Here is a 27,987-nt window from a genome sequence, read left to right on the forward strand (position 1 = left end):
AACGTGGACAGTTTCCGAGATAATAGAGAAACCATAACTATAAAAAGGGGCCTGCGCAATGGCTAGAGTTGGGTCACCTGAAAGGACCACGTACAACCCAAGGCTCGTCAGCCAGCGTCTGCAACCTCAGCCAGAGTGAGCTGTTAACCCTGGTTCATAAGGTGAGCTGAAGACCAAGAAATGAGAGTCAGAAATAATAAGAACATGAAAAGAGATGATAAAGAGAACAAATTTAGGGGCCGGCCTGGTGGCGCAGCAGTTAAGTGCGCATGTTCCACTTTGGCAGCCCGGGGTTTGCCAGTTCGGATCCCGGGTGCGGACATGGCACCACTTAGCAAGCACCACGCTGTGGTAGGCGTCCCACATATAAAGTAGAGGAAGATGGGCACGGATGTTAGCTCAGGGCCCGTCTTCCTCAAAAACAAAAAACAAAGAAAACAAATTTAAATCCACGATACAGGCACTGTTGTTTCACTGGTCAGTTTTTTGTGATCATGCTAATAAAATGTGAGTCATCTGTTTCATTTGAAAGTGTTTAAAGTATTTAAAAGAATTTGATATATTAGACTTGTGGAAAGTTTAATTAAGCTTGTAATCAATATTTAAATGTTTGGGAAATATGAGTTCTTGACCTCATGGTTTATTGGTTGTGTGAATACTTCAGGAATATTAAGAGAAATGTTCATTGTCAAAAATTAATAAATTGGGCACTAGACAAGTACATAGAGTAGGGAGTGTTCCATTTCAAGTAGAAAGATGCATTGAGAGTTTTTTTTTTTCTTGAGGAAGATTAGCCGTAAGCTAACATCTGCTGCCAATCCTCCTCTTTTTGCTGAGGAAGACTGGCCCTGAGCTAACATCTGTGCACATCTTCCTCCACTTTATTTGTGGGATGCCTGCCACAGCATGGCTTGATAAGCGGTGCGTAGGTCCATACCCAGGATCTGAACCAGTGAACCCCAGGTCGCCGAAGTGGAATGTGCGAACTTACCTGCTGTGCCACCAGGCTGGCCCCTGCATTGAGAGTTTTTAGGTATTACAATGATATGATGAGTTTGGAGTTTTGTTTGTTTTTTATAGAGCATATTCTGGTGGCAGTGGAGGACAGACTAAGGGAAAGAAATCAGAAGCAACAGGACTATGAGGTATTCTGGAAGCTATTTCCATCCACATTCTGCATTTCCCAGGCCTTGAGCCTTTGCTCCAGCTGTTCGCTTCCCTAAAATATCACTTACACCCTGATGTTGAAAACTTACCTCCTCCTCAGGACCCAGGTCAAACGGCATCTCTTCCACCAAGTTTTCCCTGATTTCTAAAAAATTAATTTCTTCCCCCTCAGAACTCCTCCAAACAGTGAGCTCTTTACACATACTGCCCTGTTTTACAGTTGCCTAAGTATTCATTTAAACATTTACCGAGCAATTACTAAACGTCCTTCTCTCTCTCAAACTCCTTGAGGCCAGTCCACACCTACATCTTACAACATCTGTATCTCCCACGGGGCCTAGCACAGTGGCCTGCCACAGAGCTAGCATTCGACAAGTGTTAAGAATCTGGATGATGTTACACCTCTGTTTAAAACCTCCAACGGTCCCAATGCCTGTATAATGTTTGAGTCCAAACTCCTTAGCTGGCACCCAGGTCCTCTATAATCCAGCCCAGCCTACCTCCACAGTCCTATCTCCACTCTCCTCCCACATGTGCTCTGTACTCCAGTCCAAGGAGACCCCTCAGCTTGCCCAAACTCACCCTGCACCTTCCGCCTCTGCCTGTGCAGTGCCCTGCACTTGCACTTCTCTCTCACCCTTCCCTCGGCTGGTCCAGTCCTGCCCATCATCCTTCCTGGCTCACCTCGGATGTCAGCTTCTCAATGAAGCCTTTCCTGATCAATCCAAATGGGGGGAGACCCCTAATTCTCCCCTCCCGTGGCACTCTGTTTTACCATCCTTGTGGCTTCACTGCATTCTACTCTGTGCTCCAATCATTTAAGTGTCTCCGATGAGACTGCAAACTCTGAGAGGGCAGTAATCACATGTAATTTATGTGTGTATGGCCTACAGAGCACCTAGCCAAGTGCCTCATGTGGAAATACTCTAGAAATGGTAGTTATTTGATAAATGAGTAAATGGATGAATTCCTTTCCCCTCTTGTGCTTCCTCAAACCCCAGAAATCCCATCTGGACAGGACTGGAACAAAATGGTTCTCTTTCCAAATATGCACCCCCAAGAAGAAAGGCCTAAGAAGGAAGGAGGGACACACCAGGTGGAGGCATTTGCCTTCAGGGTCTTACCTCATACTCAAAGTCACCCACCAGTGCCCCAATGTCCAGGTGCAGGTTCTTAAGAAGATCACTTGAGCTGCGGACACTCTGAAAACAAAAGTGATTACGAGGAGTTAAGTTGAAAGAAACTAGTCAGCACAGGGTGAGGGCCAAGAAGTTTTATGCTTTCTGGGTCAGACCTCGGAGGTATATAGACTGAGTGAGAAATGAAGCTATGGGCTGGGAAATCATTTTTACTTATTTTCAAAGTAGCAAAGAGGTTAACCAAAAGGTGAAAACAACCCAAGTGTCATCAACAGATGAATGGATAAACACAATGTGGTATATTCATACAATGGAATATATAAAACGGAATGAAGTTCTAATGCATGTTACAACATGGATGAACCTTGAAAATATTATGCTCAGTGAAATAAGCCAGACAGAAACGGACAAATATTGTATGATTCCACTTACACGAAATATCTAGAACAGATAAATTCACAGAGACAGAGAGTAGAATAGAGGACACCAGGGACTCAGAAGAGGGGAGAATGGGGAGTTATTGTTTAATGGGTACAGTTTCTATTTGGGATTATGAGTAAATTCTGGAGACGGATAATGGTGATGACTGCATAACATTATGAAGGCCACTGAATTGTACACTTAAAAGCAGTTAAAATGATAACTTTCATGTTATATATATTTGACCACAATAAAAAAATATTTTAAAAAAAAAATAGCAGAGGGTTTCCAGGCCAGGAGGAGAATTCATCATTACCTGGTTGTCACTTTCCACTTCATCCTCCTCGTTAGTCTCCTCCCCTAAAGCCAAGAGGTTGAGAGCATTCGTGTCCTCATGGATGGAACCCAAGAGACCCTTTGTATAAGCAGAAGTCTTGAGACCCTGTGAAGGCTCCAAAATAGGGAAGGAAAGTCAAGGGACTCACTAGGAGGACCTTCAGAAGGCTTTCTTCTCTCTCTTTCTGTCTAGATGTCTCCCAGAGCAAGTCTGCCATGTCCAAGAAGCCGACCCCAGCAACTCCAGCTCAACCGATCCCTCGCTTTTCCAACTCCTACTGTCCTGGCTGCATGGAGTGAGAAATGAGCACCACCGTCCCTAGAGCATGGGTCTATCCTCCACTGCCCCGAGTCCACATTCAGCATCATACAAGTGTGACTCATCTTCCCAACTAGATTATGAGCTTTGAGGACTCAGCCTGTGCCTTCTGTGTCTCATCCATGGGCCACAGTTCCTAGCATGGTGCACAGGAGGCCTCACAGTAACTAAATACACCGAACACAAGAAAAAGTATTTACCAGCATGAGTTCTCCAAGCTGACCGGTCTCCACTGAGCTCCCCAGGCTCACACTTTGAGATCCACGAAGAGCAGAGGGCGGGGCATCCACAAGACCTCTTAATGGAGCCAGGCCTCCAAGAGGAGTATGGACTGGGGCTAATGAGGGGCCCACGGCCTGGGCAACAAAAAACACCTTGTTACAAACCCAAGAAACCACATGGCTCTCAGAGTGTCAGAGACAGATATAAAAATAAAACATCTAAATCCTGCCCACTCAAATTTAAACCACCTCCGTTCAGAGGCAGCTAATGAAACACAATATCCAGAAATTACCATCATGCCAACTGTGTGAGAAATCACAGGCTGGTTTCCTGGTCCTCCTAACTCTGCTGCTGTCTCACAAAACAGTTCTCGCACATCTGGCAGATGAGGCACAGTGTTCTGCTCTCCCTTCAGAAGCCAGAGAGGAGGCAGGGAGAGGGCAGAGCAGAGACAAAAGCCTCATCTACCAGAATGAGACGTCTCAGTAGATAACATTTAAAACTGATGAATCAAGAAAAAGCAGTCCAAGCATATTATTTGCAAATATGGAATAAACACCAGAAGAAAGCGGTTGCCTCTGGGGAGGGGCACACACACCAGAGGACTGCTGTTATTTTATTATATGCCTTTTGGTGCTATTTGACTCTAATACGGGCACGTATTTCTTTCATTAAAAGAAATATTAACTATGAAAAAATATACACCAGCAACAAAAGAACTCTCTTTCCCCTGTGCACTGACGAGGAAAGTGGCTGAAACGAGCCTAGCCGAGGGACTGACCAGGTCCCCTCCTCCCCTGTTCTCAGGACGGCCAAATGACGGCTTCACGCTAGCAAGGACTGGGGCGAGAAACCAGGCTGGAAGTCAGAAGCTGTGAGACCTCGGCCTACTCAGACTCTCGGATTCTCGGTTTACTCATCCGCCAGATGGAGATGATACGTGCCTTGCCACTTAAGAAGGCTGGTGGAGACGTTCAAATGAGATAATGAAAGCAAGGAGCACGTGTGAGTGGAAGCGCTATTATTATAGGGATCCACATTGCAATGGTCTGGGCTTAGAAACAGAGGCAAGGATAGCATTCTGGGGACAATTTACAAAGAGCTCTTTAAAACTCACCTCTCAAAATTAAAATGTATGAAATAACACAAAAATTCCATCCCTCTCTAATCCCACAGGGACTGAAGAGAGAAAGGAGAACATGGGGGAGGCCAGGCCGAGGAAGTTCAGACGGCCCACCTTCTCACCCGCAGCCTCAGCCTACAGGCCAGACCAGTAAGCGGGCTCTGAACAGGGCCTGATTCTGTACGAGGAGGGCATCAAATGCTCACAGAAAGGTGAGATGGGACCCTCTTCCAGCCTTTGTAGATTCCCAATCATCTGGCCTGTTGTACAGTTTCTTTGTTAGGGAGAAAAGGAGCTGATGACAATAAAACGTGTGCCCACATTAGCCCAGCCCCAGGCACTGGGTTAAGCACTTTACACATCATCTCACTGTATTCTCACAACAACCCACGGCCACAGGCCCCACGTGAGCAAACAGCGTGAGGTCAAGACCCCCGCCGCAAGTCACCGGGCCAGCAAGGGCAGACACGGGATCGGAACCCAGGGCTGTCCCTGAGCCAGTACTTTACACTGCCCCCTGGCTGTGGCAGAAAAGGAGCCCCGGAAAGCTACTCCGAGGTGAACTGTGCACAAACCGGGTTGCTCCTCCTGGCTTCAGCCCTTCCAACCAGCCCTGGCGTATCAGCAAGCAAAACTCTTCCCACACTGTATTTATAGAAAATTATAGACTCCTAACATGGCTAATTTGCTAACATGCTGGGGGCTTGAGGGAGAGAGACAGGCATGCTGAGGGCTTTGTTCTCCCAGGCCTTTACCAAATCAGTGGTTAGTGGGGAAATTATACATTCCTGGCTCCTAGCTGATCATCTTCTATAGACGGCCATTAACTCTGACTACGGGCTGTGCATGGCGTTGTCCTTCAGAGCAGATAAACTTGCTGCCATCGGGCTAATTAAAACTTTCAGGACAATCTGCAGCTTGTCTGATATTTATAGTGCTACAGTAGCTATCAGAACTAACGGAGAACCAGTGCACGCCAGCAACTAGGAACCAGAGGTAATGACTGGGGAAAGCCACAGCTGGGCAACAGCAAAAGAACAGCTGGGGAAATTCACATTGACCCCCATGGTCTCTGCTCCAAGTTGACTTTTTCTGAATGAAGACTAAGGTATGACTCTTCCAAGGGACAAAGGGTCAGATGACAGGGCAAGCCCAGCCCTTTGGTAAATCCCAGTAGGGGAGGCAGTGAAGGCACAAATAGGGTCTGCACAAGCCTGACACACGGTATTCACCTGGGAACCCTGGGCAGCAAGGAGCAGAAGCGGCTCACTGGATGGCAGAGAGAGATTCTGGGCCATAGCCCCTTGTGTCAGTAGTAACTCTCTAGTTCTGTGTGATTCCAAGAAGGGACACAATTGAGAGCTTGGGGCAAGGGTGTCTACTTGGAAGGACCTCTATCTATAATCAGCTGAAGCGAAAGGCTTCCCAAATCCCAGGAAGGTACCTATATGGTGCGTGAGTGCCAGGATCAGCACCACCTTGCTCACCCTCAAAATTGATCATCCTCAGTGAACCACTCATGGATTACAGTTAGATCCAGGAAAGGAAGTCTAAAAACCCTCAGCCCATATCTTGCAGGTGATAGGGTAGAAGAAACATGAAATACACGTCATCCCACAGGATGGCCAACCTGGGCAGTTAAGGGATCCACAGTTACCAAGGGAGGGCAACTAACAGGAAGCTAGACCTGATGGCTGCGTTAAGACACCAACTCACCCTGTTCCCTCCCTGCCAAGTCACTGAGGCCTGTGGGCCACACCGTCTAAGAGGCCTACCTGGCTGAGAAGCGGCATCTTGCCTGGCTCTGCAGTGAGCCCTCTGTTGGAACTCAGCTCGACTGGCCCCTGCCTGAGGGGGCTGCTGCTTGGCTGGAAACAGGCTTGCTGAGAGGCCTCCTGACAAGCAGGGGCAAGGGCCGCCTCCGGAGGATGCTCCAGCAGCTCTGACCTCCAAGCCAGAAACCTTGAGTCCCTCTCCACGGCTCTGATGGCCTCATGTTCACCCTCACTAGACATCCTGGAGGACTCAGGTGCCACGCAACAGACCATGCTTGCAATGTCTTTGCTCGGCCTCTCCGGCATGCTCTCGGGCAGCCCCAGGCCCTCCAGCCGCCTGGAGATCTTGACCATCTGCAGGATGTGCTGGTAGAACCTCTGGTCCTCAGAGTAGTCTTCACTCTCTGACTGCTCATCAGCAGAGCTCTGCATGTGGGACAACTGGGGCACTAGGAAGGGGCTGGAGTGTGGATCTCTGGGCCAGGGGCCTGAGGGACCCTCGCCCCGCTCAGATCCCTGAGAGCTCTGCAGGTCCCAAGGGAAGTTGTTCACCTCACCCAGGATCTGAGAGCCCAGGGGAGAGGCCAGGCTGCTGCTGCTCTCCAAATCAGGCCCAGACCCACCAGACTTCCTGTCCTCCTCAGGGGACTCTGGAGACCCTGGGGGTTGTCTCTTCTCACTGGTAGGAGACTCCCCAGGGGCACTCCCTGAAGGGGTATTCTGAGCTGGTTCTGACACCAGGGTAGCAGGTGGTACTAGGAAGAGGCCCTGAGGTGGATCTTCAGCCGAGGCCCCTGGAGCCTCAGCGTCACTGGGCTCTGTTTTCTTGCAGCTCCTGGGAGTGTCCTTGTTGACAAGATTAGAGACCTGCCCCATCCACAATCCTGGGGGCTCTCGCCTCCTCCTCCCTCTGCCCACACTCCCACCTTCCCCATAAACACCCTGCCAGCTCAGGTCTTCGGCTGGGCTGCTATCTAACAAGAACAGCTTGCTCTTCCTGATAGGCAACATGTGGTCAGAAGAACAAGGGGACAGGGAAGGCTCCCCCTCAGAGGATGGCAAGGGAATGGGGCTCTGGCCTTTGTCCCCCCCGGGGCCAGTGGAGCTCAGTTTGGCCATGTTCTGGCTGTGCTGCTCCCCTTTCAGCTGCGGGCCCTTGACGGCTTCAGACAGCTTTGAGTGGATGGAGGCCTGGCTCCTGCTTTCTAACACATCTTGCCCACTCTGGAGGGGCCGGGGGTTCTCAGGGCCCGGAGCGCCAGGTTTCTGCTGTCTGGTCCTCATTTCCAGCTCTTCTATTTCAGGGTCCGAAAATCCCAGGTAGATTTTCTCTGTCGGCTTCTGGGGTTTCTCCAGACCCTGCTGATCACCTAATTCTGTCCTGCGTTGGACTGGGGCTCTGCCTAAGATTTTCTCCACGTCAGCAAAGATCTGATGGATTCGGGAAGCTGGGCCTTTGGAGAGTGGCTGCAGCTTGCCGGGCAGTGTGCCCATGAGAGGCCAAGGGGTGTCACCAAGCATGCATGGGCTCTTCCCTTTCTTAAAGGAGCCCTCACTTCTAGCCTGCATCTTTTGGTCTAGGTCCATATCAGCAAGCCCCGGTGCTGGGAGAGGGGATGGGCCACGGAGAAAGGAGGAAGAAGGCAGAAGTCCCTGCTCAGGCTGTGTTTCCTAGATGGGTATATAAACATGCAGAGAAAACTAAGACAAAGCACTTCTGAGTTATACTCGCTACCTCAGCCCTTGGCAAGCCCTCAGCAGAAACCCACCCTCCATCTAAAATCAAAGACAAACAAAAGAGGGAAGAGAAGCTAAAAACTCCCTGGGGCTGAAAGTATGTTGTTTTCTGGTCCTGAGTTTCTATGAAGAGGAGGTTGGTAGATCAATGGCTTACAAACCTGGTTGCACGGCACCTGGGGTTGGTTCCACATGGCACCTCGGAGGCCACTAGAGTGTGTATGTGATGGGGAAGGGGCATCACCAAGACCTACAGCCCCAGGACCAACCACGGCAGATCCACTTATTTACATGCTAAACTTACTGATACTCCTCTATGGAGGAGCTGATTTGAAGACAGGGCTTCACTAGTAACAAAAGTCTGAAAATCACCAACCAATTCTCCCCAAGGTACCATCGAGCTCTCAGTTCTGTGATTGGTTCATTTTATAAAACCACCAACCTTATCAAGGACTACCAGAAGCTGTCTAAGAAGGGAGAGGGAGGGAAATCACAACCAGTGAGCTGAGCCTCGGAGACTCCGTCTAGAGCTTCCACCAAAGGCATGAGTTGGTACTGCTCAAGAGAGGTCCACAGTCACAGAATCTCAGGGCTGGATAAAAACCCTAAAAGGTCAACCACACTCTGCAAACATTCGCACTAAACCACAGAGGGCCCATGAGAGCCGACACACCTCCAGAGAGCCTAAACCACCTGAGTCCAGGTCGCCCACCCGGCTCAGGCCTGCCCCCTGGTCGAACCCAGGTTTGAGGCACCTGTCCTGAGCCCTAAGATCTAGACTGGCAGCCGACAACTGTTCAATCGTCTTCAGCTCCTCAAGCCACAGAAGGAATCCTTTTAACAGGGGCTCCAGGAACTCATCACACGCCCAGAACCCAATCTGTTACACAACCCTCCACCCTAGAACCCTCACTTCATTCTCTCTCTCACCTTTAGTCATACCAGAGCCTGCCCAGATTCTGATTATTATTTAAAAGAGTTCTGGGTTAGTAAAAAACCCATTATCCATCTTTTGCCTTTCAAACACATGACATGAGAAAATTCAGCCTATTCGGGAACTACCTGCCCGCTTTTCTCTATCTGGAGGAACAGACTTGTTAGCTTATTTCTCAGAACCACGAGTAGTAGTGTGTGGAGGAGGGGAAGGGGGCAAGGATTATCTGTGGAGCTTGGAAACGATAAAAAGGAAAAATTCATCAGCAACCATCCAACGCCAGAACCGACTCCTTGGGAAGGAAGGAAGAAAGATGGAGGAAATCTTTGCTCAGAAGTAAGCACTAGGCCCTGGTGGGAAATAAAGACTATAAACAAAAGAGCAAATCAACTGGACCATTGAGAGGGTTGCAAAGATACTCCCAGTGCCCCCCACCCGGCTGACCTGGGTTCCTCTGTCCTTCCTACTCCTGGCCATGCCCCGCCTGCCCATGCCTGGGTGAAGGGAAGAAGGCAGGTTTCCCTGCAATGTCCCGGTGCTCTGGGAGAGCCTGCACCTCACTTCAGAATGGCTCCAAGGCTTTGCTTCTCCACCTGTAAAATGAGGGTGGTAACTCTGCCTCCTAAGTTCAGACACACTGGAGGGACAAACAATACAATAATGGGAAAGAGCACTTTCAACTCTGAAGAAAAAAGCTGCTTGAGACCAAGGTGATCACGCTGCAATCAAACCTCAGTTATCCACCACTAACCAAGGACACTGGCAACAAAGACGATCCACGGGGGTGGATAAAGCCCAAAGCTTTTCTTTTTGGATCTTGAAGGCACTGGTGTTCTGATAAGTGAATTTTGGCTACATCTGACATTAGGAATTCGCACCACTAAGACAAACAATGAACGCACATTAGGAAGGCCTGACTCTGAAAGCAGAGGAAGGACGCTCCCCTCTCAAGGCTCCCTGGCCTCCACCAACTGCTCCCTGTCCCTCCACTCTCCAGAGGGGCAGACAGCATGACAACTTAGACTATTGCAAAACACTATCCTCGGCAGAGCGCTCTCTCTGACCAATCCTATTATGTAATGTGTCTTCCCAGGGGAAAAAAGGAATTGCTTAGAGACAGTAACAACTTCTAGAAGCTGAAAGGAAAATCTGCCAGAAGATGGGCACAATTCAGGTGATGTAGTGTGAAGAAATTACTATATTACTGTTGCTGTTCTTCACGTCCCAGCTGTGAACACCTAGAGGTTCCCAGCGTCCCCTGAGGTTTCAGCCCTGGCCTCTCGGGAGCCGGCAGCCACTAACTCACCAGGGGACTTCTGGAGGTCTCTTTGTCCTTCTTGTCTTTCTTTTCCTTTTTCTTCTTCTTCTCTTTCTTCTTAGTGGCCCCAGAAGTTGACAGCTTCCCTCGCTCTTGGATCACCAAGTTCCGATAGTGCTCATCACATGGATGGTCCCACATGGACTGCCCGTTGGCAAAGTTAAAATAGTAAATATCACCTGTGATGTCCTGGCTGGGGACGAGCAGAGGTGAGAAGTTAGTCCCTGCTCAGGTCCAAAGCTACTTAAGAAAAAAGAAAAAACAGAGAGAAGGCAGAGAAGGAGGAAGGGGGGACAGGGGAAGAGGGGGAGAGACTGTGGGAAAAGAGGGGATGAGAAGGGAGAAGAAGAGAGGAAAAGATTAACACAAAATTGAAGGGTACTATTTGGCTAAGAATAAGGAGTTAACTGAGATAGAACAAAAGATTAGGATACCTAAGGACTTCTCTAGATGGAGACATATAGCCACTGAGGCTCCTGGGAGTTCCTATACCACTACAGTAGGAATAAACTTGGTTTCATTTAGATGGATAAGTACAAACACTATGGTATCTTGGAGATAAATTCTAGGATAGACCTTGCTTAATATTTTTATAAATGGTCTGAGGACAAAAGATGCATTGTGAAAGCTCCGGTTTTGCAAAAGACTCTAAACTCATAAGAGGTGACAATCCAAGCTGGTGGGGATCAACAACAGAAGGAAATAATACAGAAGGTGGGTCTCAAGAACCTGTGTTGCAACAGGGACAAGTCCAAAATAAACCATTCATCCCATCCACCGTTATCCATAATCCATTAGGACAGCTAACAGAACAAAAAACTATTGACAAGAGCAATATAAAAGATACAATACCCAGGAACAAATCCAAAGTGTACAAAATCTTTATAAAGCTTCACTGAAAAGTCAGGATAAAAAAAAAGAAAAACCAGTAGGAGAGCCATGCCATGTTCCTGAACAGAAAGACTCAAGTCTACAAACATGCCAATAATCTGCAAATTAAGGTACAAATCCAATATAATCCCAACAGAACCCCAATTGGGCTCCTTATGAAACTTGACAAGCTCAATCTCAATTCAAATAAAAGAGAAAATATGTAAAAGTAAACAGAAAAATGTCAGGGATAAAAGATAAAAAGAAGATATACAAAAGGCCAAAAAGCATATGAAAAGATGCTTGATAACACTAAACATTAGGAAAACGAAAATTAAAACCAAAATGAAATACCACTTCACACCCATTAGCATGACTATTATCGAAAAAGCAGAAAATAACAAGCGTTGGCAAGAATGTGGAGAAACTGGAACGCTGGTGTACTGCTGGTGGGAGTGTAAATTGCTGTAGCCACTGTGAAAAACAGTATAGAGTTTCCTCAAAAAATTAAAAATAGAATTACCATATGACCCAGCAATTCCACTTCTGGGTACATACCCAAAAGAACTGAAAGCAGGCATTCGAACAGATATTTGTAAACCAATGTTCATAGTAGCATTATTCACAATAACCAAAAGGCAGAAACAACCCAAACGTCCATTGACAAATGAGTAGATAAACAAAACATGGTATATACATACAATGGAATATTACTCAGTCCTAAAAAGGAATGAAATTCTGACACATCTACAACATGGATGAACCTTACAGACATTATGCTAAATAAAATAAGCCAGACACAAAAAGACAAATATTGTATGATTCCACTTACATGAAGTACCTAGAACAAGCAAATTAAATAGAGACAGAACGTAGATTAGAGGTTACTAGGGGCTGGAGAGAGGGGGGAATGTGGAGTTACTGTTTAACAGGTACAGAGTTTCAGTTTGGGAAGATGAAAACTTCTGGAGATGGCTGGTGAGGATGGTTGCACAGCTATATGAATGTACTTAATGCTGCTGAACTGTATATCTAAAAATGGTTACAACAGTAAATTTTATGTTTATACGTATTTTACCAGAAAAAAATTTTGTAACTTCAATGTGATAAAAGAAAGCATAAAGAAAATTAAAAGACAAGAAACTGGGAGAAAATAGAAACTAGTATAAGATTAATACACAGAAAAAACAAAGAGTTCCACCTTCTTAACAAAAATAAAAAGATAAGCAACCCAATAGACAAAAGGACAAAGGATATAAACAAGCAAATCACAAAAGATAAACAAATGGCCAACTCCACTCTGCAAACAATTTGGAAAATGCCAATCAAAACAATCAGGTATAATTTCTTGCCTCTGGATTGACAGGTTTTTTGGATTGATACTTATTTTGGGATTGACAAGATTTTAATTGACAATATTTTTAAATGAACAATCACATGTGCTGTTGGTGGGACTGTTAAACTTTAATGGAAAGTAATTCGGTATTAACTAACTGTACTTAAATCCTGCACAAACTTTAATACATCATTTCAAATTCTAGAAATTTTTTCTAAAGAAACACATACAAAACTTCAGGCAACATGCTTAATTGAACTGAAGGAAACCTCTGACCTCTCCTCACCCCGTGCCAACACAGATAAATACTGGATTAATATTTAACAACAATTATAACAACAAAACAAGAAGAGAAAAAAAATCATTTTTCAACATAGCCAGATGGAAAAAGAAATTCTCAGATGCCAGAATCAGAAAGAAAACGTGAAACCTGAGTAGTAAGTGCACGAACTGACAAGTCAAGGCTGGTATCTGACCTGGATACAGGCCCTGGGAACTTGTGTTTTAATGCCAATGTAGGGACACAAAATGTGGCCTTAGACTTCCATGAATTTGGTACCTGGAAATCAGACCCTTACACACATCTTGGGCCCTTAAGGCTGCTCCCGCCATGAATAAAAGTACCTAGCAGACCATGGACGCAGCAAGAAAGCATGCTGCCCACTCCAGGTTCTAGGCAGGCAAAACAAAATTTAACGAAAAACTGAAACCCCAAGACACATGTAGATAGAGAGTCCAAAATGTGGTAAGGAAATCCCAAGTCAGGAATTTAATGGAAAAATTTGGTCCTAAACCACTGAAAAACCCTTGGCCAAAGCCACTGTAAAGCAACTCAACAACCTAGGAAGGAGACACTCACAAAAAGTAACCTCTACAGAAGACGAATTCATGAAATTCACAATAAATAACTATAAACCACATGAGAAAACAGTTCAACATGAAGGAAAATCAGTGACACAATGAAGAGAAGGATTAGCACACAAAGAAACGGCATAGAACAATCAGAAGACGACTGAAAATAACTACATTTAACCTTATTGTACGGAGAAAAGGAGTAGAATCCATAACGAAAGAATAGAACTCTAAAACACTCCAGACATACTGAAAGAACATAACAGAACTTGTAGGAATTGGTAGTCATTAAATTAAAAAACAAAACAAAAAAACACGTGGATTACAAAGCAGATTTGACACAGAAGAAGAAACAAATAGTGAATTGGAAAATATATCAAAGGAAATTATCCAGAACGCAGCATGCAAGACAAAGTGATTTTGAAAATATGAAACAGAAGAGATATGGAGGATAAAATAATTGGGCCAAATATAGTTCTAGTCAGAGTTCCAGAAAAGAAAAGTGATACGGTTTAGAATTTTCAAAAATTGAAGAGAAACCTGAGTCTTCAAAGTAAGAAGGCACTCCAAATCCTGAACATGGTAAATAAAAATAAATCCATAGCCAGATACAGTGTAGTGAAATTACAGAACACCAAAGATAAAAACAACCAGAGAGGGGAAAAATTAATTACCTACAAAGGAACAACAAAACACATGTCTTATTAGCAAAACCAGAAGTCAGAAGACAATGGTACATAGTATTGTCAAACGGCTGTTCAACAAACCGTTTCATACTCAACTAAACGCTTATTCAAGAGTGAGACCAAACAAAAATGATGAAGGACATGGGGAGATATAAACACATTTAGCAGGCTTGCTACAAAGGGCGTTTATAGAACCCTGAATCCAAAAATGGGAGACTACACACTCTTATCAAGCACATACAGAAAATTTACATAAATGCAACCACTTACTGAACCACAAAAAAGTCTCAACTTGTAATGAAGAATAAATATAAAGAAAAAATAAGATTGGAAATCAGTAGTAAAAAAAAATCCAAAAAAATACCCAAACTCTATCTACCTCACCCCTTCAAACTATTATTTTGGAGCAAAGATACTTAACAAAATTTTAGAAAGTCAAATCCAATAACATATAATCATGACCAAGCAGTTTATCCCAGGAACGTAAGGTTGGTTTAACATTCAAAAATCAGTCAATGTAACTGACCATATTAACGGACCAATAAAGAAAAATCATATGATCCTATCAATAGCTACAGAAAAAACATTTGATGAAATCCAATATCCATTTCTGATTTAAACTCTCAGCAAGCTAGGAATAGGAGGGAACTTCCTCATCTTGACAAACGGCATTTACAAAAAACCCAGACCTAATATCATACTTAACGGTGAAAGACTGAAAGCGTTCCCCTTAAGATTAGGAATAAGGAAAGAATGTCCACTGTCACCACTTCTATACAACTGTTACCCGAGGTTCTAGCCAGCGCAGTAAGGCAAGAAACAGAAATAGAAGGCATCCAGATCAGAAAGAAGAAATAAAAGTGTCTTTATTCCCAGAACATATGATCACCTCTGTAGGAAATCCTATGGAATCCACAAAAAAGCTACTAGAACTGACGTAAATGAGTTTAGCAAGGCTGCAGGCTACAAGATCAATATACAAAACCAACTTTATTTTTATATAAATGCAACGAACTGGAAATTAAAATTTTTAAATAACCACTTATAGAAGCATCAAAAATATGAACTACTTAGAAAAATCTGATAAAATATGGGCAAGACATTTACACTAAAAACTACAAAACATTTTTTAGAGATATTAAAGAAAACCTAAATAAATGGAGATAGACCACGTTCACGGGTTAGAAGACTCAATATTGTTTAAGATGTCAGTTCTCCCAAATTGATTTATAGATTCAATGCAATCCCAAGCAAAATCCTAACCGAATCTTTTTGTAGAAATTGACAAGCTGATTCTAAATTCATATAGAAATGCAAAGGACCTAGCGTTTTGAAAACAGAGAACAAAGTTGGTTTCAAGATTTATTATAAAGCTACAGTAATCAAGACAGTATGGTATCGGTGTAAAGACAGACACACAGATCAATGGAAGAGAGCAGAGAATCCAGCAACAGACCCACACATAACAGCCAATTTAGAAAAAAATCTAAACACCCTTCACTATAAGCGTGGTTAAATAAATCAGGATTTTTTTTTTTAAAGATTTTAGTTTTCCTTTTTCTCCCCAAAGCCTCCTGGCACATAGTTGTCTATTTTAGTTGTGGGTCCTTCTAGGTGTGGCATGTGGGATGCTGCGTCAGCATGGACTGATGAGCGGTGCCATGTCCACACCCAGGATCCGAACCAGAAAAACCCTGGACCACCAAAGCGGAGTGCACGAACTTAACCACTCGGCCACGGGGCAGCCCCTAAATCAGGATTTTAAAAAATTGTGGTAGACATACATATGTAAAAGCATGGAACTGGTAAAAGAATGAGGCAGAACTTCACACACTGACATAAAAGAGTAATATATACAGCATAGCACTTATGTTTAAAAAACAAAACCATGTGAGAGTGAGTGAGTGAGTGAGAGAAAAAGTGTGTATTTTTAAAAGGCCTGGAAGGAATTCCCCAATTAACAGTAATCACTCTTGGGATTGGGAGTCAGGGTAAAAGATAAGATGTATATATGCGTTCTAATGACTTACGTTATTTTTAAATTATCTTTTTATTTATTTAAGATTATTGAAAAATAATTTAGAAATAGTTCACACTCTCCTTACAGGACAAGAGAGTGTCAGCCACCACTGGCAGACACGTGACGGCAGCTGGCACAAAGCCTGGCACGCAGCTGGTCCGGAACCAGTGACAGTCTCCTTCCTTCCATCAGGGTGGGCATCAGAAACCAAACAGAAACTACAGTCCTACAAACACAACCCTGAGTCCTCAGCACCTGGAATACCGTGTGCAGTGCTGACGGATTTACTACAAGAAAAACGTTATGAAACTGGAAAAGTTCCAAGGAAAAGCAGCTAAAAAGATCAAGCCCGCATGTGAGGAGAAGCTAAAAGGATTACGATTCTTCCGCGTAGACAAGTAAGGCTAAACCGAAGCCATTCTGAGGACGGCCAAGACGTTAAATGGTATGGATAAAAACAGGATAATGACACCATATACACAAAACTGCACAATACCAGCGTGAGAGGGGACCCCCGAGACCTCTGGGGACTAGCTTGGGAAATCCCGTGCTATGGCATAGGTAAACTTAGGGCGCCCACTTTTGGGAGGTGACTGGAAAGAGCTCTGTGCGTGTGAGGAGAACAGAGCGGGCACGAGGAACAGAGAAAACAGAGTCACCGAGAGCGGGAGAGGACGCAGCCCTCAGGAGCAGAAAGCCCCAGCGGCCACCACGACTCCTTCTAGCTCCCCCAGCTCGGCCAGGCACTTCCTCACCATCAGCCTCTGCTTCCCCGAGACAACCTGAGCCAGTCTCTGCCCCTCACAATCCAAAGGGTTCAAAGTGAAAATATGAACGAATCCACGGATAGGAACCTTTTCATGAACAGTTCACACAAATTCTGGGATGAGTTGCCAAGATAGACGAAACCCTTGCCAGTTTGTGCAGCCTCACTGCAAACCTCTTTAGGTCCAGCATCCGTTTTGGACATGTTGAGGCCTCAACATGGTCACTCTCAATATCAGTCTGCAAGGAGTCACACCACCACCACCTCCTCGGCACGTCCAAAACAGATGCGGGTGCTAGGGGATCTGACCCAGGGCAGCAGCTCCTGGGACCCTGGATCTAAGTGCTGACGCCTCACAGGGACCACCAAGTCGGCCTATGCTCAGGCCAAAGCATCAGGCGAGGCAGTCTAGCAGAGGAATGGCCCGTCACTGTTCCTGGCTCAGGACAGGCTTCAAAAGTTTGCTGGTTAAAGCTAACCTCCAGTGTCAGGCTCCCTCACCTCTGACAGGCCAGGTCAGTGGGCTGCGCTGGGCTGACTTACCATGGTTTCCACTCCACAGGCAGAGGGGCCACGATGCCCTCCCGCGCCAGCCACATCAGTTCCGGTTCCTTGATGGGATCAATCCCAATCTCTTTGGCAAATTCAAGAATTTCTGTGAGGAGAGGCAGCAGGGTGGGAAGGTAAGAAAGACAGGGAGAGGGTAGATGGAAAGAAGAAAAAAAAATCACACTCAGCCTTGTGAGATGTATTGGTCTGTGCCCCGCTTCCTGTTAATATTTGGTCTTTTCACCCTGGTTCCTGACACAGAACTAAATCCCTTGGAATTTGCTGGGTGATTTTGTTCCATCGGGCGACTCTGGGTGGGCTCCTGGATAGCTCACGGATGGAGCTGGTCACCAGAAAGACCAAGACATGATTAGAAGGTTGGAACGTTCAGCCTTACCCCCAATTCTCTGGAGAGGGGAGAAGAGCCGGAAATTGAGTTAATAATCAATCATGCCTACACTATGAAGCCTCCATAAAAATCCCTAAATAACTGGATTTAGAGAGCTTCTGGGGTGGTGAACACATCCACATGCTAAGAGGGTGGCGCACCCCCAACTCCACGGGGACAAAAGCTCCTGGACTCAGGACCCACCCAGACCTCTTTGGCTATTCATCTCTATCCTTTATCATATGCTTTATTGTAGAATAAATTGGTAAATGGAAGTGTCTTCCTGAGTTCTGTGAGTTGTTCTAGCAGATTACTGAGCCCAAAGAGGGGGTCATGGGAACTCTCGTGTATAGCCGGTCAGTCAGAAGTACTGGGGACAACCTGGGATGTGCAACTGGCGTCTGGGGTAGGAGCAGTCCTGTGGGACCAAGCCCTTAACTTGTGAGATCTGATGTTATCTCTAGGTAGACAGAGTCAGAACTGACTTGAAATGTAGGACACCCAGCTGGTGTCAGAGAGTTAGCCAGTGTGGGAAAAAACCCACATCTCATGTCAGAAGTATTGAGTGTGAGGAAAAGGAAAAACAGTTTTTCCCTAGACAAACTTTTTCCTACTTTTCCCTTACCTTCCAGATTTTCTTCAGTGAATAGGTATTATTTCTCTATAACAAACCTATATAATTTTGTTTTCTTAAATTACCATTCATAAATGGTAGGCCTGAATCAAGGCGTGCTATCTCCATACTCTAAGAATAGAATCTGAAGCCAAACATAACAAAGGCAAAAAAATATGACCAAGACTTCACTGTGGCAGAGGCCTCAGGAAGAACCCCAAGAGCCACAGCCACAACCATCCTGACTGTGGGCAGGCTTATCTTGCCAGGACACAAGCTCTCCTAAGATTCACAAAATCTTGGTGCAAAAGTGCCCGTCACTCCATCAAGCATGCCCTGAACAACTACAGACGACCAAGCCCGTTGGGGACCTTGCCAGCACACGGACAGAGTGTGAACCAGGTGATATGTACTGTGGGGAGGGGGGGCCATGTGCAGAGAGAAAGCAGTGACTTATCCCGCCAGGGCCAAGGCACATGTGAGCAGAGACAGAGGCAGGACACGCAGGCAGCCGTCTTCCCCACTCCCTGCGCCCTCTTCCACCAGGGGAGGAGTTTCTTTTTCAGTTTTGCTGTATACGATGGATGCTAAAACTTCTGTTGTACTCTTTTGGAATCAAGCATTTAGAAAAGCTCTTTTGCAAGAGATCTGGAGGACTAGGGGAGACACATGTACTGAGTTAAGAGCCATCTCACCTAGAGGAAAAAAGACAGATGAGAGAACCAATGGAGTATGTCACCAGAGCCCCCAAGAATAATCAAAGAAGTACCCCAGGGGCATCATGCTTGAGCTGACAATACCCAAGGCCAGAAAGGCATCACCAATACAGGTCATCTCCATGGAGAAAGTGGAAGTTCACACACCTGGGGACCAGGAAAGAAAAGGCACTTTTTCAAAGGGCCAGCTAGCATTTGGCTAGCCAAGGACTAATTCATTCATTGATTCCACAAATATTTTTTGAGTGCTTCCTATGTGCCAGTCACCATGCGCCCTGAATAAGAGAAATGGTCTCTACTCTTATTGAGTTTACATTCTCATAGAAGAAACAGCCAGTAAAGAAGTAAACAGATACACATACAAACAATTAAAGCTTCTGATAAACGTAATGAAGGAAGTAAATGAGGTATGAGATAGAGAATGTCAAGGTGGAGGGCGTGCTCCCTTAGAACGGGTCAAGTAAACCTCTCAGCCTGAAACCTAAAGGAGGAAAGGAACCAGCTATGCAGAGCGCTGAAGAAAGAGCACTCAGGCAGAAGAAGAGCAGGTACAAAGGGCCTGTGGCAAGTGGCAGCTTGGCCCATCTTGGGACTGTCAGAAAGGCAATATGAGTGGCTAAGTGAGCAAGGGACAGAGTGGCACTGGTGAGTGTGGGCAGGTGGCAGGGCCGGGGTCATGCAGAGCCCCACTCAGGGTGTTACGCTGAGTATAGTGGAAGATTCTTAAAAGCAGAGCCCTGATATGATGTATTTGACACTTACTCTGGCACTCCGTGGAGCACAGACTGGAGCAGCACAGAGTATACGCAGGGTGGCTCATTAGGAAGCTACGAGAGTCCAAGGAGAGAAAACAGTGGTTCGAGCTTACGATGTCTAAACTTGGACTGAGCCAAAGGGCATGCCAGAAACATCCTTAGAAAAATGTTACACTCGTTTATAATATCAAACGAAAAAGATAAAATATTTAGGAAATAAAATGAGAAAGAGACAGAGAAAACCTACATGAAGAAAACTTGAAGTCGCTCCTGAAGAACACAGAAAAGACACAAATGGAAAGGAATACGACGTTCTTGGAGAGAAAACTTCATAAAGATGTCGATCCCCCCTAAGTTCAATCATAAATTTAACACAATTTTCTCCAAAATACCAGCAGTTCCCAGCATACAGCCCTGCCCAGAACTGGACAAGATGATTCTAAAGTTCATGGGAAGATAAACAAGATAACTGAGAAAACTTTGAAAAAAGAAAAGCAGTGCGGGCATCTCAGCCCTAGTGGATATGAGACTTGATCATCGAGCCTCAGTCATGAAGGTATGGTACTGGCCCAGGAACAGACAGTTGGATGGAACAGAAGAGAGAGCAGACCCAGATGCACACAGGCAGCACCCAATGCACGGGGCAAAGAGGAGCTGTTTCATAAATGGTGTGGGGACAGACGTGGAAGAAAATAGGGGAGAAGTGTTTTATCCTTGCAATAGGGAAGGCTTTCCTAACTACGCTACAAAACTCAGAGGCCATATGAGAATGGACTGAGAAACTGAACAGAAAAATTAAAAGCTTCTACATGGCAAACAAACAAAACTCCTATGCTATAAGCAAAGTCCAGGGTTTAATGTGGGACCTGTGGACTCCTGGAGGGGCAAGAGTGCTTCCCCCTCTCTAACCGGCCTGCAGAGCATCCGAATTGCACATAAACTTTGTGTGTCCGGGCCCACGACTCAAGAGAATTTCAAAGGAATCCTCACCCCAAAACACAGCATAGTGCTTCACAGTGCAGGCCCTGGAGTTAGAATACCCGGTCATAAATCCTAGCTGCACCACTTGGTAGAACTGTGTAACTGCAGGGAAGTTACTTAACCTTTCTGTGCCTTTGTTCTCTCATCTATAACATGGGGATAATAACAGGACCCAACTCAAGGAGTTGCTGGGAGGGTTGAAAAGGAAATGTATGTAAAGTTCTTAGTACAGAGACTGGCACACAGTAGCACTCAAAAAGCGTTGTTACTATAGTTATTAACAATATTATTATTGTTAAAAAAAAATCACTTTAGTTTGCCCTTAAGAAATTGGGTTTCCTCTGCCCTCAGGACACACTGTATTTCATGATATCCTCCACTACCTTTCCATTTAAAATTAATCATTGATCTAACCCAAGGTCAGCAAACTTTCTGTAAAGGGCCAGACAGTAAATATTTCAGGTTTTGTGGGTCATATGGTTTCTGTCACAACTACTCAACACTGCCCTTGTGGCATGAAAGCGGCCACAGACAATACATGAACAATTAAGTGTGGCTGTTTTCTAATAAAACTTTATTTACAAAAACAGGCAACAGGCCCGGTTAGGCCCATGGGCTATAGTTTGCCAACCCCTGATCGAACCCAAACATACTGAGCAGCCCCGTGAGTGTACCATACCACACAGTGGAAGAACCAAGACAAAGCAGAGGGAACTCCTGCCCTCAGGGAGCCGTGACTATGCACCCCGGCCTCTTACCTTGCTCACTGGGAATGTAGGTCTCATCGTAATCTTCCTCTAGAACCAGCTGGTCTCCGATGCGGATGGGTCTTCCGGCCATGATTGGTCTGGGCTCCAACGCCTAGATCCCGGAGACCCCAACCAAAGAGGAGATCAGGAACCCAGCTTAGAGGAGGAAAAGCTGGAGCCGGGTCAGGGAGCACCTGGCTCAGACCAGACCCCGCAAGCCAACTTAGCCGAGGATTTCCCAGACGCCAGGGATACTGGAGGGCAGGGCCGACGGCTCAGAACTCAGGCCTTACAGGCTCTGCGCCCGGCAAAGTTCCCTGAGACACACCTCCCGAAGGCTTGGTGAACACTCAGTGGGCCATGAAAGATCTAGAAGCCTGGCTCTCTGAAGACTTTGACTTCACAGCCCGCCCAAATAAGAGAAAGAAATAGCAGTATAGGACCCCCGGCTAGAAAACCCTAGTGAGAACCCAAAATAATCAGCAGCACAAACACCCCCCAAATACCAACACACCCCAGTGCAGTCACACTGTCTCAACACATGTCCCTATCTGCATTCAGCGACGCCCTCAGGGGGCTTCCAGTCTAGTGCAGGCAGCAGACACAACTTCAACAGTAGAAGAGGGCAGAAGGGAAGAAAGTCCTGCTCTGGGAGTACTCAGAAGGGGCACATTCCCACTGAAGGGAGGAAGGAAGGCTTTGTCAAGGAGCTGGGTAAGAAGGCTGACAAGAGCTCTGACAGTGGGCAAAGGTACTCTAGGCAGAGGGACATCACGTGCAGACAAGGCGTTCGGGAGAGCTGGACAGCGGCATGCACGGCAGGGCCGGGTGGAAGGCCAGGCCAGGGTCTGGTCCTGGAGAGCCTGGCAGACCACACTGAAGAGCCTCGACTCTGCCCCGTGGCAAAAGGGAGGCACGGAGGGCTTCGGTGAGAGAAAGCAACACAGAGCGACCTTTTAGAATGAGAACTCTGGTGGGAGTAGCGTGGCTAGATTGGAGAAGTGAGCGACTGGGGCCAGGAAAACCAGTGAGGAGGTTGCCGTCCAGGTGAAAGACGATGAGGGCTCAAACTGGGGCAGAAGCGGTGGGAACAGAGGAGAAGCGACAGACACGAGGGACCCTACGATGTCAGGCTTGAGAGGACCAGGATGTGGGAGCGAAGAGTCCAACCCGAATCCAAGGCTTCCAGCCCCAGGGGCAGGGCGGTGCCTAATTCTTCAGCTGACAAGCTAGTGTGGTTCTGGAATTGTTCCTCCCTTCCCAGCCCTACTCCTGCAACTACTGCGGGACCCCCAGGGCACACCAGCTCTCCCCCACATGGCAGCTCTCAGGCTGAAGCCTGTCGACACAGAGACAAGTCACCCTGAAAGTGGCTGCCGTGGAAAGCCCTGCCCGGAGAGCCTCCCCCAGGGAGGAGGCAGTAGCCACAGCGGTGGGACCAACAGGAACCCGCCCGCAGGAACAGGCCCCAACCTCTCCTGGAGCTACTTCCTCAGGAGCTGTCACTGTTCCACCTGGAGCAGCCAGCATGACACAGCCCTCTTCAAGCAGGGAGGTGAAGAGAAAGACCCTGTCCTCAAAAAGAAGGTCAGGACATGGCCTGTAATGAGTGCTCAGAAAATGGCTGCATCTGGGGACTCTGAATCTGCTCCAAGATCCCTAGAGAGGGACCCCCGAAAATAGCAAAGGACCTAGGAGGGACTGTGACCATGGCCCTCTCTGCATCCTGGCAGCTGAGAGATGGGCGAAGGAGGTGTCCCGCCAGAGGACTCACAGAGATGGTTCCCTTCATCAGTCCACTGCCCCACGGGAGCCAGGCTCTGTCCCTCCCATTCCCACCATGACAGCTCCATGCAGTGACTCGGCCTCAGGAAGAAAAGCCCAAAGGAAGACACGCTCTTCTCCGCAGTACATAAGCCCAGGCGGGAATCTGTGCCCTACCCTAGAAGAACCCGTGATGCCCTGCAGACACAATGCTCAAGCCTCTACTTACACAGCCAGAGATGAGCAGGGCCCGACTGCCAGCGACTCTAAAAAAGCCGAGAGGAAAAGTACCTGGGACCAGGGCGGCAGATGTGGCCCAGCGCCTGGTGACTTCAGGAGTCACCGGAATCTGTAGTCCTCTGAGTCAGGGACAGCAGGGAAAGGGAAAGGATTCCCGGGGAGGGAGGAATGGAGAGTGGCCTGAACACCAGGCTGGGCATCATTCAATCCAACAGGCAGTGATCAACATGGCACTGTATCAACTATCTCAGAGAATTTGAGAAATTCTGCATTTGAGAAATGTTACCTATCCCTGGACACATTCCATCCCCAGAAGGCACAGGGCAGGCAAAAATCTCAGCCTCATGGCAAAATGCCTAATTAGCTACACACATAATTATCAATATTTAACTATTTAAAGGTCAGGAAGAACCTGGAAAATGTGAATTCATGCATCACTCAAATGTTGAATCTTCTGCCAGAAAAAAAATATGGGTGGGCTGTATCATACCTTCTTCCCTTGCCTTGCCCAGCTTCAGGAAAGATGTGGGTAAGAACAGGGCCAAAAGGGCAGGAATTATAGGAATGAGGAAAGTGAGAAGAGAAATCTGTTTAATGGCTACTAGAGATCATTTACTCAGTCGAGAAATATTTATTGAGCACCTACTAAGTTTATTTATTGCTAAGCACTAGAGATGCAATGGTGATTAAAAACAGATTCAGCTGCTCCTCCCTTGGAGCTACAGTCTACTGAGGGAGGGAGACAGACCAACCAACCACCCACTCACAGACAAATGTGTAAATATAAATGAGGCAAGAGCTTGGAAGGAAGGGAGCCTGGATTAGATGAAGTCTATGCTGAGAACTGAATGAGTAGGTATGAGTTGCTAGACAAAGAGAGCAGGAAAAGGTGTTCTAAAGGAAGCAGCAGCACGTGCAAAGGCCCTTCAACAGGAAGAACACCAAGCAAGAAAAAGCACACTTGGGGATGACACTGGGAAGGTGGGCAGGAGCCAGGTTCCTGTCAAGAACTTGGCCTTAGTCATAAGAGAGCTGGAAGCCAGGAAAGGTTTTTCCAGATACATGTTTTGAAAAGATCACTTTGGCAGCCATTGGGAATACAGATGGGAATGGAAGCCAGACTGGAAGGAAGAAAATCAAAGTGGCTGCAGAGAGATTAGGTAGGAAATCATGAGCTAATCTAGGTGAGATGATGGTAACCTGGGCTGGAGTGGTCATAGAGGGGAAGATGAGATCCTAAGAAAGCGGTCCTGAGATTTGCTACGGCAAATAGATGGCACATGTCCTAACAGTGCCCTCCAAGCCTGAGAACGTGAGGGACATCGCTAGGCAACCATGGTACCTAGGCATGACTTCAGAACCACCAACCTTATACTCCATGCAGCGCTCACCGACACATCAGATGAAACGTCTCGGCTAGGTAGAGATTATCATCCCCATTTTTCAAATAAGGAAACTGAGGCTCCACAAGATTTAAAAAAACAACTTGCCTGAGGTTTCATTGCTAGTAAACGGCACAAGAAGAACATGCACGCAGCCACGCCTATCTGACCCCAAAGCCTGAGCTCTGACCTCCGACATGACCAGAGCCCAAGGGACAAGGGGAGGGGCAGCAGGAGAGAGATCTACAATGGAAGGCAAGGGGCACACTATACTGGGCTCAGAAGCACCAAGGCCGTATCCCGCACGTGATGAACAGCCATCACAGGATTTCACAAAGCAGACTGGCAGGATCAGATCTGTAGTTTAGAAAGATGATTCTGACAACTGCATAGGAATTGATTCGAGGAGGGCAAGAACAGAGGCTGAGGGGCCACTTAGGAAGCTATCCTGAAAGCAGAGGCAAGAAATTACAAACTAAGTCAGTGGCTGTGAGAAAGGAAAGGAAGAGCCAGATTCTAGGGGTATTAGGAGGCAAAAGAACAGGACTTGACGTCTGCAGCAAGTGAGGGAGAGGGAGGAGGGAAATCGGGGCACTTGAGCCAGTATGCCTGATTATCTGCTCACTTCCATGCCTTGCTCATAGCCCCACCTAGCACACTGCTGAGAATACAGGGCATGCCCAACACATGCTGGTTGCATATACTAGATGAATGAATTCCATTCATTCTGACGGAGCGAATGGTGAAGTCCTTCACGGAGACGGGAACTACAAGAGGAAGAACAGATCCGAGGGACCAGGATGGGAGGGGATGCATTCAGTGGGGGATGATCAGTAAGCAGGACGCAGCTCAGGAAAGACGTCTGGCTGGAGCCGCAGTTCGGGGTCACCGTTAAATAGAGGGTAACTGAAACTCTGGGTGAAGTCATCCAGACATGGCGTGTGATGATGAGTAGACAGGAGCGGCCCGCAAAGGCGGCCGAGGAGGGCTGAGTTAGGAAAACCAGGAGAGAGGAGTCGTGAAGGCAAGGGAGGAGAGCGGTTCCAGGTGGAGGAGATAGATTTTTTTTAATCAAAGCAAGGAAAGGACAAAACAAAAGCAAAATACTTTCTAACTTCCCCAGCTGACCAGAAGCCGGCATAAGGTCGGACTAGCCCCTACTGGGACACGGGGGAAGCTTCCCACAAGAGAGGTACGGAAGCAAGCTTCAGAAGGCCAGGCCCTACACGCTACCCACGAACGGGACCAGTAAACGAGCGCCCCGGCAAGCTCACACACGTGGCCCAGCGCCCGCTCGACTCCCCCAGCTCCCAGCCCAGCGCCCTTCCGCCACTCAGAGATTCTGGATAGATGCACCAGTCCAGCCGCTCCTTCTTCACTTCTTCCTTCAGTTCCCGCCCACACTCGTGCACATCCCGCTGTTGGCACACAAGTGTGCCTCAACCCTCCCGCTTCCCTCCCTTCCCCGCCACCCCACCCCTCCTTCGAGGAGGTCCTCACCTGTCCCTCACCCCTGGAGGCTCTGGGCGATGGTTCCCGGCTCTGCGCAGCTTCCCCAGCACCACCCCGGCTCCCCGCTTCCAGGGACGCCGGGGTGTTGCCCTGCAGCGGCCAACAACCACTTCCGGAAAGGGTACCAACCTAGCAACTGAGAGTCCCGCCTCTTCCCGGAGTCAATAGGTCGCTGAATGAGAATTCTGGCATTGGATTGGTTAGAGGTCCCGTCGGATCACGGAGGAGTTCGGCACGTTTCCCGTTGCTCTATGGGATATGTAGTCCAAGATAGTTGATGGAGGTCCGCAAGGGGTTAAAAGAGAGCTCAGAATTTAGATATGAGGGGAATTTCTTCCCTGGCGAGAAAGGACCATTCACAGTATTTACAATAACGTCGATTAACTAAGGCAATTTATTGGTCATCATTTTTTAGTATTGTAATTAATATCAAGTGAATACACTGATCATCAATAATCAACCCATTGAGACTTTAATAAACAAAACAAATGCGAATGTAAGGTAAATAAAATAAAATAATTAATAAAAAATAAAAAGCTGGCTCCTCTGTGCTCTGATTAAGAGACCTAGTTTCTACTGTCCATCTTTTCACCAGAGCACAGGAACTCAGTTTGCATGTCTGCAAGATAGGGATAATACTAACTTCAAATCTTTTCTGTGGCAATTCTGCCTGTACTTCCTTTATTCTGCCTGCAGATGACAAATCATTATTCCCCCTTCCTCTCCAAACTCCTTAAAAGTCTCACTGAGGGGCCAGCCAGTGGCCAAGTGGTTGTTTGCACAATCCACTTTGGTGGCCCAGGGTTTCACTGGTTCAGATCCTAGGTTTGGACATGGTGCTGCTCATCAGGCCATGGTGAGGTGGCGTCCCACATAGCACAACCAGAGGCACTCACAACTAGAATATACAACTGTGTACTGGGGGGGCTTTGAGGAGAGAAAAAAAGAAGAAGATTGGCAACAGTTGTTAGCTCAGGCGCCAATCTTTAAAAAAAATAAATAAATCTCACTGAGGGAACAAAGGGACCAGACTTAAAGGGACTCTGAGGGTTCGCCAGTTCAGCCACCACAGACCTTGCACAAAACAAGGATTCAAAAAACCATTTGTAGGAGGCCAACCCAGTGGTGTGGTGGTTAAGTTCATGGACTGTGCTTTCTTGGCTCAGGGTTTGCAGGCCAGATCTCGGGTGTGGACCTACACACCGCTCATCAAGCCATGCTGTGGGGGCATCCCACACACGAAATAGCGGAAGATTGGTACAGATGTTAGCTCAGGACCAATCTTCCTCACCAAAAAAAAAACAACAACAACAACAAC

At 46.8% G+C, this 27,987-nt stretch overlaps 1 protein-coding gene across 10 annotated transcripts in view; it reads right to left on the minus strand.

Annotated features, from left to right (window-relative positions):
• The window catches only part of CEP164 (centrosomal protein 164), a 65,161-nt gene extending 38,243 nt beyond the window's left edge, over nucleotides 1-26,918 (minus strand). For 5 of the 10 annotated variants that reach the window (XR_011495678.1, XM_070490216.1, XM_070490219.1 and 2 more), the window contains exons 1-8: nucleotides 26,658-26,918; nucleotides 21,781-21,883; nucleotides 17,564-17,675; nucleotides 10,479-10,683; nucleotides 6,502-8,172; nucleotides 3,582-3,737; nucleotides 3,043-3,177; nucleotides 2,292-2,369 (exon numbers count right to left, since the gene is read on the minus strand). Coding sequence is in view for 9 of the 10 variants with exons in the window: in XM_070490216.1 (XP_070346317.1) it covers nucleotides 2,292-2,369; nucleotides 3,043-3,177; nucleotides 3,582-3,737; nucleotides 6,502-8,172; nucleotides 10,479-10,683; nucleotides 17,564-17,675; nucleotides 21,781-21,862 (2,439 nt within the window). In the remaining variant the exon portion in view is untranslated. Of the gene's footprint in view, nucleotides 1-2,291; nucleotides 2,370-3,042; nucleotides 3,178-3,581; nucleotides 3,738-6,501; nucleotides 8,173-10,478; nucleotides 10,805-17,563; nucleotides 17,676-21,780; nucleotides 21,884-26,657 lie in introns of all 10 variants that reach the window. The other 5 variants (XM_014855566.3, XM_014855565.3, XM_014855563.3 and 2 more) reach the window with 4 other exon arrangements.
• Nucleotides 26,919-27,987: the final 1,069 nt, after the last annotated feature.

This window comes from Equus asinus, chromosome 20, assembly GCF_041296235.1.
Source record: "Equus asinus isolate D_3611 breed Donkey chromosome 20, EquAss-T2T_v2, whole genome shotgun sequence".
Lineage (NCBI taxonomy): Eukaryota > Metazoa > Chordata > Mammalia > Perissodactyla > Equidae > Equus > Equus asinus.